This window comes from Candoia aspera, chromosome 8, assembly GCF_035149785.1.
Source record: "Candoia aspera isolate rCanAsp1 chromosome 8, rCanAsp1.hap2, whole genome shotgun sequence".
NCBI classification, from domain to species: domain Eukaryota; kingdom Metazoa; phylum Chordata; class Lepidosauria; order Squamata; family Boidae; genus Candoia; species Candoia aspera.
This window is the reverse complement of record NC_086160.1, coordinates 36,585,251-36,597,768: the sequence shown is the minus strand read 5'-3', so window position 1 is coordinate 36,597,768 and position 12,518 is coordinate 36,585,251. Positions and strand designations below refer to the sequence as shown.

The 12,518-nt window shown below is 34.6% G+C and overlaps 1 protein-coding gene across 2 annotated transcripts in view; it reads right to left on the bottom strand.

The window, feature by feature from the left end:
• The window catches only part of FBXW7 (F-box and WD repeat domain containing 7), a 135,125-nt gene that overhangs the window by 62,323 nt on the left and 60,284 nt on the right, over positions 1-12,518 (bottom strand). Inside the window, exon 1 of one of the 2 annotated variants that reach the window (XM_063309779.1) lies at positions 6,487-6,648. The exons of the other annotated variant lie outside the window; for it this stretch is intronic. Coding sequence (XP_063165849.1) covers positions 6,487-6,633 — 147 coding nt within the window. The 5' untranslated portion in view covers positions 6,634-6,648. Of the gene's footprint in view, positions 1-6,486; positions 6,649-12,518 lie in introns of those variants that run through there. 2 annotated transcript variants of the gene reach the window in all.

Below are 12,518 nucleotides of genomic sequence, written 5' to 3'. Positions count from 1 at the left end.
TTCATAAATGCAGTAACTCACGAACAATTCTTTTCAAGAAATGTGCACTTTATACAATCAGAAGAGCATCAACAGGCAATAGAAAAATAGATGCTAACATTTATTCAGTTTCTAGAAGTTTACCATGATGGTCTAAAATAATGGTGACCTTTCTACCTTTCCATACATTCCCCCAATACAGAGACTGTATAAAAGAGGCTAAAAACAAACAAGAAAGATGTTTTTATGAGTTCAAAACCACCCTATGTACTTATTTTATTGTTGGGATAAGAAAATCATTTGCATATGTCTAGAGAAGGCTCCCTGCTTACTGCTGGGTGGGGGAAGGGGAACAAGTAGATTCAGATGAGGTTGAGGCTCCTATGAGACCATTGAGACAAGAGGATGGAAGCAGCAACCAGGAAGGTGAAGGAATCTCCAGCTGCATTGATGCTGATAGTGTGGCTGACAGGGACTGCGTGGGTGGCCCTGGGGACATCTCTGCCTCTTCTTCAGTGCAGCCTCTATATCTCAGCTCCACTAGCAAGGAAAGGAGATGGGGAAGCCCATGTACTCATAAGGAGAGTGAGGGAGGAATACTAAAATTTATGACAGAAGAAAAATATAAGACGGGGTTGCAGCAGGTGGGAGGATTGAATGGGAAGGCATGCAGAGTAGGTGGGTAGCTTGGGGAAGATAAGAAACACGAAGTAAGGGCTTACATAAAGTAGTGGTACTTATTATGGAATAAGAGCATTTATGGGCAACTTACTGGGATTTCAGCCAGGTACAATGCAGTGAACATGGCAGCAGCAGGAAAAACCATGCACATATTGAATATGCTGGGAGGGAAAGAAATACTAGTGCTCATCAAGAAGAAAGAAAGAGGAGTCAGTCCAAATCAAGCAGCGCCATTTCTTTCAATCTCCCTACTAGCTCCTAGGCCAGCCCAGTGTCTTATCTCTTTCCAAGTACACGTCCCAATCTGTTGAATATATTTGGGTAGCATCTGTTCCAGTGGAAGAACATACAAGTGGTTTAGCGCACACTGTAGACCCTTTTAAATAAGTCTGTAGCACCCCGGAGGTCTGCAGCCCACAGTCTGAGATCCCCAGTTTAGAACATTTGTATGCCATCCAGTCCCTCACTAGGTTAGAGCGGCTTTTGTGGTGATTCTACTTTTGTGGCTCAGCATAGAGTATGTGCTAAAAACAGAAATCCCCACCATCACATAGCTGGTTAGTTAAACAGTCAATGTTACAGATTTCACTACAAGTATAATACTAAATAATTTTTACAGTTTTAAAAACAGAGATGTTTGGAAATTGTTTACACAAAGTTGACATTTTTACAAAGTATAAATTCTGCCTTGAATACCAAATAATATAAAATATAAATTCTGCCTTGAATACCTAATAATATTCCTCATTAGCATACTGCTTGCATTAAATATATGAAAGATGGAAAAGTGGTATTTAACTTTCTTATATAATTCAATTTGTATCACAAAGTAAACAGCATTTGTCAATTCAATAACATACTTTTTTTTAAATTACAAAAAAATACTCTACAAGACATCTTCTCTAACCCAGAATCTGCCCATTTTATGTTTTATCCAGGAAGGCATGTTTGTGATTCTCTCCACCTGAGATTAGGGGGACAGATCATGGAAAAAGACCATTTAGGGGCTGCCCCTACGCTAGGAAATAGTCTGTGCCCCAAAAGTCATACTCTCTCTGATATTGTTTGGGAAAGAGGTGAAGACTACCATCTTTCATTCGGCTTATGTGTAGGTGATGGCTGGATAGAATGCTATTACACAATGTCCTGATCATTGTTTAAATATATATATTAAACCTATGTTTACTTCTATGGCTTTGATATTGATTTTCTGGTCTTATATTTTTTATACTTTGTTTTATATTGATTGTTGTGAACAACTGAGAGCCTATAACTCTGACTGTCCTGACTAATCAAGAACCACGCCGAGACGAGGAAGAAGTCTCTAGTGCTTTATTATTGCTATAGTTGACAGAAGATCCTACCAAACTGAAGAAGCGTGGGAAAACCCAGACAGATAAACCCCCAAAAGTCAAGGCGGGTCTGTTCTGTGTCTCTTTGAATGACAGCTCAAAGTCTCTAAACTACTCATGCGTTTTTGCCCCTGGATAGTGGCCCCCTCCTGCTCACCATCAGTACTCATGACAGGGACAGTGTACAACTCTTGTGAAATGAATAAAGAACTGGGAGTGCTACACTGAACATACATACAAGGTAAACCATTTATTTGTCATGCCTGTATGTAAGCAGAGACTGAAAATCTAGATCAATAAATCAAAACTGCATCATTCCAGACATTGGCTATTACATTATCCTTATCTTGAGATCCTTAAACCAACCCTTGCTCCACAAACATCTCCAAATCCTGTTTCATCTGTGTGATAAAGTAGTAGATAAACTGGGTGTAACTTTGAACATTCAATATATAAAAATAAAATTATGTCAAGAAAAATGCTGTTCAGGAAGAAGACACCCTCGAAGAACAAGATCAATAATATATGGGACCAAGTAAATAATTAAAATCTAAAATAAAACTAATGGCAACAAGATGAATATTGTTAGCATCAAAGAGTAGTTCTGCAGTAAACACTTCTTTATCAAGTGCAAGGAACTTTGCCAAAATTATGAAGTGATACCCATCTTGGAATTAGGGAACCTCTTAAAATGGGATGTTGAAGAACAATGTGCTATGAGAAAAATGTGAATGGAATGCAATTGCACTAAAGCAAATAGCCAACACTGCCTGCATTCTTGTCAGCTGTTGGCGTTATCATGAGAAGAAAATGTATAACAGTGTTATTAATAGCAACTTGCTTTCAGGAATGTCTGCCATTTGTAGCTCAGAACAATTAGAACTGCATATTCATTTATGCACCACTAAAATACTAACATTGCATTCCATGGCAAATATTTAATAAAACAGTTGTGATAGTCTACAGTTTGGTATTTGCAGACAAAATATTAAACAAGGCTGACTTCTTTCACAGAACTACATGAATTTTTGCCCTGCAAAGTCATCTTAAAAATCCTCTTCCCTCGCAGGCAAAGCAAAAGGGATAATTTCTGAATTTCAGAGGTGGAACCTTAATGTTTAATGATGTGGGTGTCTAGGTTAAAATTCTGCAAACTAAGAAATAAATGCCTGCAAATAATTAAAGTTTTCAAATTTCATCAGAACAAAGTGAAATGCTGTAGCTGGTTATCAGCATATTTTTTTACAAAACTAAATATATTTAATATAGTAAAACTGCAATATTGCAATATTGCAATATAGAATATACTTATACAAGTCAGCCAGGCACTATCTTTTACAAGACACTAAATTTAATTTCCCTGTAGTTATATGTAATACCATTTTGAATTCTGCAAACTTTGTGAGTCATTCAAGCCTAATAATAAGTCCTTTCCTTCAAATGAATAGTTCTGTTTATATTTTTTATTCAAGAAAAAACTTGCTATGGTCACAAATGACTGATACTTTATAGGTTGACCCTCTATAAGGACTCTCATGACTGACAATATGTAGTGACTTGGACAAATTCCAGCCATGCATAAAAGTTGGAGAATACAAAACCAGTGGCATACATTTAGCTGGGATCAACTAATGGAGAAGCTATTTAAATTGAATGAAATGGAAATAAAAGGTAGTAGCTGTCAAAGAGTACACTTTTTTTATGTAAGAGCAAATCCTTTGATTCACTGAATAATGTTCTGAGAACATTAACTATGAATCCAGTTAGAAATGCAAATATTACCTGCCAAGAGTCTTTTTATTCCAACAGGTAGAAATCAATCAATAAAACAAACAGTAATTAAATGAGGTTTCAAACATTTCCTTTGAAGCCCATCATGCTCCTGCCCCATGTAACTTTTGCATTTTAAATTTTAGTTTAAATTTTTCAATTTAAAAATTAATATAATGCTTGCATTCCACAGATTTATTAGCCTCTATGATAAGCTTTACTTTATTAGAAGGATGCCTTTATTATAAAATAAAATCTGAAGATGGCTGCAGTTCACTGACTGGTTTCAAAATATGCTCAGCTGTCCAGGTTAGGGAGAAAATTAAGCTGGGGAAGTAGAGGACATTTCAGGGATAAGAAAGATGAATGAGCAAGAGCAACTTCACTAGTCTGCTTTCCACTAAGCAAGTACTCTATGACTAGCCATGTGCATCCATTTGGATATATTTGATTATTGCAAGTATAGATATTAAAATTTTATGAAGTTAGTATTGTTTTGCAATATTCAAAACAGTAAAGCTGAAATTGTACCACTTTCAAGATTAACTTGTTATACACTTTTTTCAGCATTTTTCACTAAATATACTACATAGGTATCAAGAGTACAAATGCAATGCCTATAGCAATTAACAGATAAAGGTCAAGTTCAAAGTGATTGCCTATAAATGCTACTTTTATCATTATCTACATATCAATAATGATATTATCAAGAAAATACATTTTGGAACTTTTGCAGCTTTATAGAGCAAATTGTTAAAAAATTATACTTAATTTTTACTGGATTGAATTATTATTTAGTTATGCACAAATGAACAACCAATTTCCACCCCCCGATTATTTCAGTATTGCATTATTTTAGGTTGCTACATGCTAAGTATCTGTATGTCTATCTCTCTTACAGAATTCAGACATGAAAAAAACTCCAAAGACACAATCAACTATTTAAGTGCTTAGTTTAATTTGATCAAATTGACAAAATGCCAAAAGCATGACCAGCAATTTGAATTTCCAAAATAATATTGCTAGACACAATTCAATGATAAAGATTTAGTAATGCATGTAACAGACTAATGTGATATTTACCATGAAGTTTGCAGTATATTAGCAAAAGTTGCATTCTGATGGAGGATATGAGTTTTTACTGTTAAGTGAGATGAGTAAAACTACTAACTGCCTAGAGAGATACTGAACAAGCATATGCAGTCTTCACTATGGGTGTAAAATAAAGGGCAGGAGACTAGATAAAATTAAAATGACTTAGTTTCCAGTTATTAGTAGTCTTAAGGAAAAGGCTGTAGCTTCCAAAATCCACTGAATTGCATTGCAAAATTGCATGCTTTGATGGGGATACAGAAACTGACAGTAACTTAATGTTTCAGCTCAAAGGAAGGCTGAATCAATACAGGTACCCTATCTGGAAAACATTTCTTTGCAGTGAAATGAGCAGACCAAAATGGATAACTATATCCTGCCAAAGAATGGGCAACGTAACTTCCTTTAACATTGATACTAATTAAGATAAAACTTTTTGATCAAATGATGAGCTACACAGTTCCTTCAGAAATATTGTATAGCTGGAAGTGTGATTTCATTTAGTTGAGGAATAGCTTACCTACAGATGTTTCTGTTGTGAGCTACAGAGTGCTAAATATGTTTGCATGTTAAATTGAACAAATCCAGCATTTTTAATATAAAGAAACAAGTAGCTAGAGCCCTTTATGCTTCTTGATCAAAGTAACAGTAATATAGATGGCTAACTGTTGCGTTCTATGGCCATTTATAGTAATGTGCTCAACAGAAGCTGAATATAACTAGTGCTAGAGACACATAAGACATGAACTGTCAGATCTCATAACAGAAGTATTTTTACATGCAAGGATTACTGTACACATTTTCTTCCTATAGAATGATTGAGGTCAAACAAAGAGAAAACTGGTATCTAACAAAGTAAGGTTTAAATAATTAAGAATGTTCAAAATATTGATCATATCTAAAATTTAATTTAAATTTGCTTCTAAATTGTTTATCAGTCAACTTTTACCCATAGGAAGTCTTTATGTTTTATTTTTTCCAAAAGAAAAATAGTCTTAACTTTTCAGAAGCATTACTGAGCATCACTACTAACATCTGTTTTAATGTAAGTAAACTAGCATAGATTTCAGGTAACTCAAACTGATAGATCATCTGACCTGGAGTCTGAGTGATAAACTTTCTGGCATTAAGTGCAAGCAAGTTCATTCAAACACAATTATTTTCAGTGGTTTCACTGTGTAAATTTTTGAGAGAACAATACATATCTTACTTGATGAGATATCTTATCACATCACAGAGAAGTTTAAATAACATCTTCAGGCAAACCTTAAGAAGTATTTGAGAAATACAAATAAACCATGTTAAATTGAACACTTATCCATCACAAATCAATATATTATTGTTTGATCAGAGTACATTACTAAAGCATTATGGAGTACAATTTAATTAGAATTCTTAAGAAAAGTTTTTGAAAATAAGTAACATTTAAGATATACATGAAATATGAACACAATATAAGAAATAAATGGAATAATCATTTGACTTTATGTTTAAAATAAAGGCTTTTTTATGGACAGAAATCAGTACAACCAAGTTACAGTACTTAAGATATGCAACTTCATACCCTAAGTATACCCCTTCCCATACAAGGGGCAAACATTTTAACACTTACCCGTCTACGACAGAAAGGAAGGCCTTGGGTAATGATGCTAATGCTAAATATCTTCATCACAGTTTGGTGTGGCAAAGGCTCTTTTGTACTTGGAAGATCAAAAGAAACCAAGCCATGATTTATGGAAGTTTTCCCTGGTTTTGACATTATACTATTGTCACTTGGTCCAAAATTATTTGCAATAAAAGAGCATTACTAAAAAAAAAAGTAACAAAAATTAGTATCTGGTGCAACTGAGGATTTTAAAGCAGAAATTTTGCTTTTCAGGGCCTGCTTTGCCTTTGTCTCAGTCTCTCCTAGTAAGTGTCTTGACCTGTCTGCTGCTAAGTGAAGTACAAGCTAGCATAGACAGAATTATAAACGACTATGGCGACAGACTGTCCCTGCCAATCAAACAGCTATTGGCCCACCCATGCAGTATCACTAACACATATACTATCAAAATAAGTGACATGGAAAAAAAGCAAATGCTTAGAACTAAACAGCTGAGCTACAAAATTAAAGTCAAATATATAAGTTATGGTTCTGATAGGTATTTTAAGTGAGAGAAGGCTCTAACATTTTCAGTTACAACAATTTCAAACAAATACATGATTAAATCTTAATCATGGAAGCCATGAATAAATCAAACCTTTTAGGGCTTGAATTAATTGGGTATCCTGTGTACCTGTCTTGGTGTGTACACTATGTGTATATGTAACTCATCCATGTAAGATTTGTTTAACTTTAAATATATATTTTATTGTTAGAAGAGTGAAATACAAAGGAAAAAGTCTACATTAGATTGCAGCAGTAGAATAAAGCAGAGAGAAACTATTACTAAGAATAAATACAAACATAACGGAAAACTTTCTAGTGACACTTCTCCCTTTCTTTCCGTTTGTTTTCCCAACTGCTAACCACAATCTGGGTATTTATGCTTTACACTGAACTCTGAAGACTATTATCTATTTAGTCTACACATTTATTGCTTTTTATTAGTCTCATAACTCTTTTTAGAACCATATTCTAAGAGTCTAAGTTTGTCTTGCTGTGTATGCATAGTATATAAGGGAGCTATTCCAGCTTAAATTTAAATTTGGTTAGATTTCTATTATGAAATATAAATATATATATAAATATATAAATATAAATATAAATATATATATATATATAGTCAATTTTGCCATTGCTGTATATTCTTTTTGCTCTCCCAATCTGATATTGTCAGCAAAATTCCTCTTTTCTTTTTTAATAACTTTTATTAGAGATTTTTACATGAATAAACATGAATACACACACACACATATGAGAGTTGAGAAAAAGAAAACAGAAAAAAGAAAAATTACAAGAAAGAGTATAAAGAAAGAAAAAACAAGTTATTTAAAGAAATGTCTTCTGATTTTCTTTATAGTAGTTGCAAACCTATTGTCTCTCATCTCCCTTTAAGATTACATTACATAATTCCCTTTTCCCCACATTCAACACTCTTTAATCAGCAAATTAAAAAATCACCAACTCTTTTTTTTTCCATTTTCCTCAAACAGTCCATAAAGGGTTTCCAGTCTTTTATAAAAGTACTTATTGTTTCATCCCTGATCAAACAGGTCGATTTTGCCATTTCTGCAAATTCCACCATCTTCACACTCCACTCCTCCATTGGGGATATTTCAGTATTTTTCCATCTTTGTGCATATAGTAGCCTCACTGCAGTTACCATATACAAAACCAATTTTCCATAAGCCTTTTCTAATTGGCTGTCCACAAGTCCCAATAAGAGAGGTTCTGGTTTAATCTGATATTAATTTTTAAATTCAGTACCCTTATTAAGATTGTCCTCAAAAAATTATTTTCTTTTTACAGTCCTTCATCATTGATTCCTTTTGTAGCAAAGTTTCATTTAGCCTCCTCTTATATGCTAAAGTCATTGGGTTATGGTCTGAAAAAGTCTTTGGCAATATGTCATGTTCCCCGTTGCGATGTATACATACATCACAACGGGGAACATGCCTTCCTGGGGAAGGGGAGGAAGGAGGAAGGAATCAGTGATAATCTCACAAACACTTAAAGACAAATACAAATAAAGGACAAAGGAGCCATACCTTTGTCCTGACCTGAAAAGCCATCACCCTATCTCCCTGACATCTCTGCATTACCACGGGGGACACACCTGCTCCGGACACAGGAAGAGGACAGAGGTAATCAGCGCTAATCCCCCCGATCGCCCATCGAGACTCCAGAATCGCACCATGATCGCCCATCAAGACTCCGGATCAGGACTTTGGGACAATGGGGGGTGGAGAAGGACCAGGTCCGCACCGCATGTATTTACCGGATACCTCGCACGCCATGTGCTCATTCCCGTTTTTCGTGTATGCATTCTATTCCCAATAAACCAGAAATCCTTAGCCCTAACTAGTGAGTCTGTGTTTCTTTGGGAATAAGGCAACCATCACACAATATCTTCACTTCGTTAACACACGTAGCAAGGCTTTTATAAATCTAAAACATATTGTTTCTTGAGAAAATCTGTGTCTTTCAGAGAACTGAGTATATTTTTTAGAGACATCATTTTTATGTCTCCATATATCTATAAATTCAAAGTTATCTATTATTTCAAAAAATATTTTTGATAATTTGCCTTGCATTGTTTTAATTTCTTTCACAGAGGTTATATCTTTTTGGGGTAAACCACACCATTCCAGTCTCCCAATAAACACCAATTTTCATACAGCAGGTCTATTAGTTTTTCCATATGTCCTTTAAAAAATATAGCTTTGTTATCATTTGAGGCATATATTCCCAGTATCATAATCTTGATTTCATTCAAATTAATTTCAACCCCCACATATCTACCATAAATTATCAGTCAGTACCAGTTCTGGTCATAGCTGTGGGTTTATATACAAAATAACTCCATTTTTCTTATGTGTCCCTGATGAGATAAATTCTTGTCCCGAATTTTTATAAATCATATATATATTTTTATGTGTGTTTCCTGTAAACAAATTACATCTTGGTTTAGCTTTTTCAAATAGTGAAATGTCTTTTTTCTTTTTTGCGGAGCATTTGGCCCATTTATATTCCACATTAGGCATTTAAAATCCATATTTATGTTGTGAATTTAGAAAAGTCTATACCTGTAGTGCCCAACAGAGTAGACTATTCCTCAGTCTCTTGCTGTATTTGCTGCACTGCTCCTTCCTTTTGATACACTTGTATCTCCTCCAATTCCTCTTTAAACCTTTCAAGGAAATCTCTCACCTTTTGGACTAAGTAGAAATTGCTGCTTAAAAGTTAAAATCATTTCTTCCAATTTGGCCGAACGGAATGGTATCTTTTTCTGCTTAAGTTTGTCAGTCAGGAAGTTATATTCTTTTCTCTTATGTAATATTTCGATAGGTATTTCAAAGGTATTTGGTATTTGATAGGTGTTGAGCAGAATTACATCTGAATTATTAAACCTTAGCTTAGTATTAAAATGTTGTTGTAGAACCTGATCTCTTGTCTTTTTCCGTACAAAGTGCACAAGTATATCTCTTGGTGTATTTGTTAGCTTTCTATATCTTGTATTAATTCTGTACACCTCGTCCACTTCTGCATCCATGTCTTCTTCACCCCATTCCAAAAATTTTGTTAAGGATTCAACAACCCTCCCCCTAATATCTTCATCAGGTTGCTCTGGAACTGCTTTCAATCTTAAGCAAAATTATTTCTCTCTTACAGTAGTGCCACATTATCTAGATCGTTTTCCATCTCTCGGTTTATTATTTGTTTGTTTTCTATTTTTTCCTTAATTTGTTTAACTTCTTCACTCATTTGTATTACAGATTCTTCAAATTTTTTATTCATCTTTTCTTCCATATTTGCAAATCCTTCCTACATTCTTCCTTCAAGTGTAGCGAGATCTCTCTTAACAATTCAATCACTGATACTGTTACTGATGCTGTAGCATCCTTCCCCAATTCTTCAAACATCCTTTGAATAACATCCAGGTTTCTGTTATTTGTTCTGTCAACAATCCTCTCCTCTCTTCTGTGATTTTTAGTGCTTTCGTGATAATTTATAATCCAGAAAGGAAAAGGAAAAGAGCAAATAAGAGCTTTTTTCTTTCTTTCTCTATATCCTTAACTCTTTAGTTCCATTTGACTCTGCAGTTCTATTCACATGATCTTTCAGAACCTTCCCTTATTCTTTAACAAAACCAGCCAAACTTCCCGCTTAGGAAATTTAAACAGTCCTGGTTCACACAGAGGTATGTGTTATTTAATTCAAAAGTATTTTAAAATAACAATGTTCCAAATTTCAGTGTTCCCTTAATCTATTTTAAACTTTCATAGCTCAAACTCTTGGTAGGCTTTTTGCTTTTAATTACTTTTAAATTCCTATAATTATTTCTTTTTACTTTATCTTGCCCTGGGTTGAAGGAATACTCACCAGGTGGCTTAGTTGCTCTGCTGCTTAGAAGATCTCTGTAACTTTTAAAGTATTTATAATCCAATGTGTGCTAGAAAGTGAATCCAGTATCTTTGAAGCAGGCTCCACATGAGGCTGTGAGGTTGGTATTTCTTCTGTGGCTCCCAGCGCTCTACTCATGAGTCGCCTGCAGGTTCCCTCTGGATCCTGCAGGTTTCCTCGCAAGGAGCTGCCTTCTGAAGCACAAGTGGGCAATTTCTTGGTTTCTCCTTATCCGGAGAAGCTCCACTGGTCTGGGCTCATCACCCAGCTGCCAATCTCCCACCTCAACATAGTCTCTGTTCTTCAGAGTATGTTAGTCCGCCATTTTCTGGACCCCAAAGTCCAGCAAAATTCTTCTTTTCCAATGTTGTGCTAAATTTATTCTTGCAGCTGTCAGCACATATCTTAGTAAATTGTATCATTTATGTTTCATGGAATTATACCAAATAAAAATATTTGTGGTTTCAGTTCAAATTTTTTAGGATTTTCTTAATATTTTGGTATATATTTCTTTCCAGTTCCTTTAATATTTTGATGTATTTCTTTTCCAGTACTTTTCATCTATTTAAGACTTAAGCCTCTTCCATCAACATATAGTCAGAACTATACAGGCTATACCAGAAGTACTTTCATATTAAGAACAAAAGTCTGTGTCCTTATTCAGACTTTACAGCCTAACAGAGTATGAAAACAAGCAAAAAGATCATCAGGCCATGCATATGGACCCTATCTTATTATCGCTGTTTCAAACCATCTAAACTGAATTGTATATGCTTTCACTTACTTAAATTTGAAAAGAACTGTGCACAAAAGTCACTATATTATCAAATGAAAAGTATATTCTACCCATCTCCAATAATCAGATCTCCCTGCTTAATACGTGGAAGTGAGGAACTGAGAAATAAGCGTGGAAGGTCAACACAGACAGAGCTAATATGCACAGCTCTGCACCCTTATGTGTGTTTGTTTTTAGATTTTACTTTTTTCTAACTTATGCAGTAGAACTTCAGTTTAAAGAAAAACTTCGGCTGCTTACTTTTTGAGTTTTTATGTCCATGTAAGAGCAAATACATGGATGTCTCTGGAGGAATAGATCTTGGAAAGGCATTAAGATATTCTCATTATTACTCCTTATATTTCTTATATTTTATTTTGTTTTTCAAATTGCCTTGGACTCCTTACCTTATTATTTGCTACAATTTGCCTTTATTTTGAATATATCACTGAAAAAGCAGAAAAATGCAAGACACTGGGGTATGAGACAGATAGACATTTTCCCAAACGTTGTTTTGCACTCATAACCATGAAGTTATTGTCTGCCTTTTCTATACAAGGTTTGCAAGGTTTAGTGGGGAAAAAAATGATTTCATGTATTGTCAAACCATAAACCCTCTGCTTTGAACATCTTGAAGTTTTTCCGTTATGATTCCTAACTCTCACTACCAACGTGCCTCTACCTACTATAACTCCTAATTTTATTTATGCATGGCTCTGACTAATCCTCTGTCTCCCTATGCAGGTGCATCTGCAACAAAGATCACTGAGCTTCAAAATGGTGGGTGTGACTAGGTGATCAAAGCACCACCCCTTTTTAA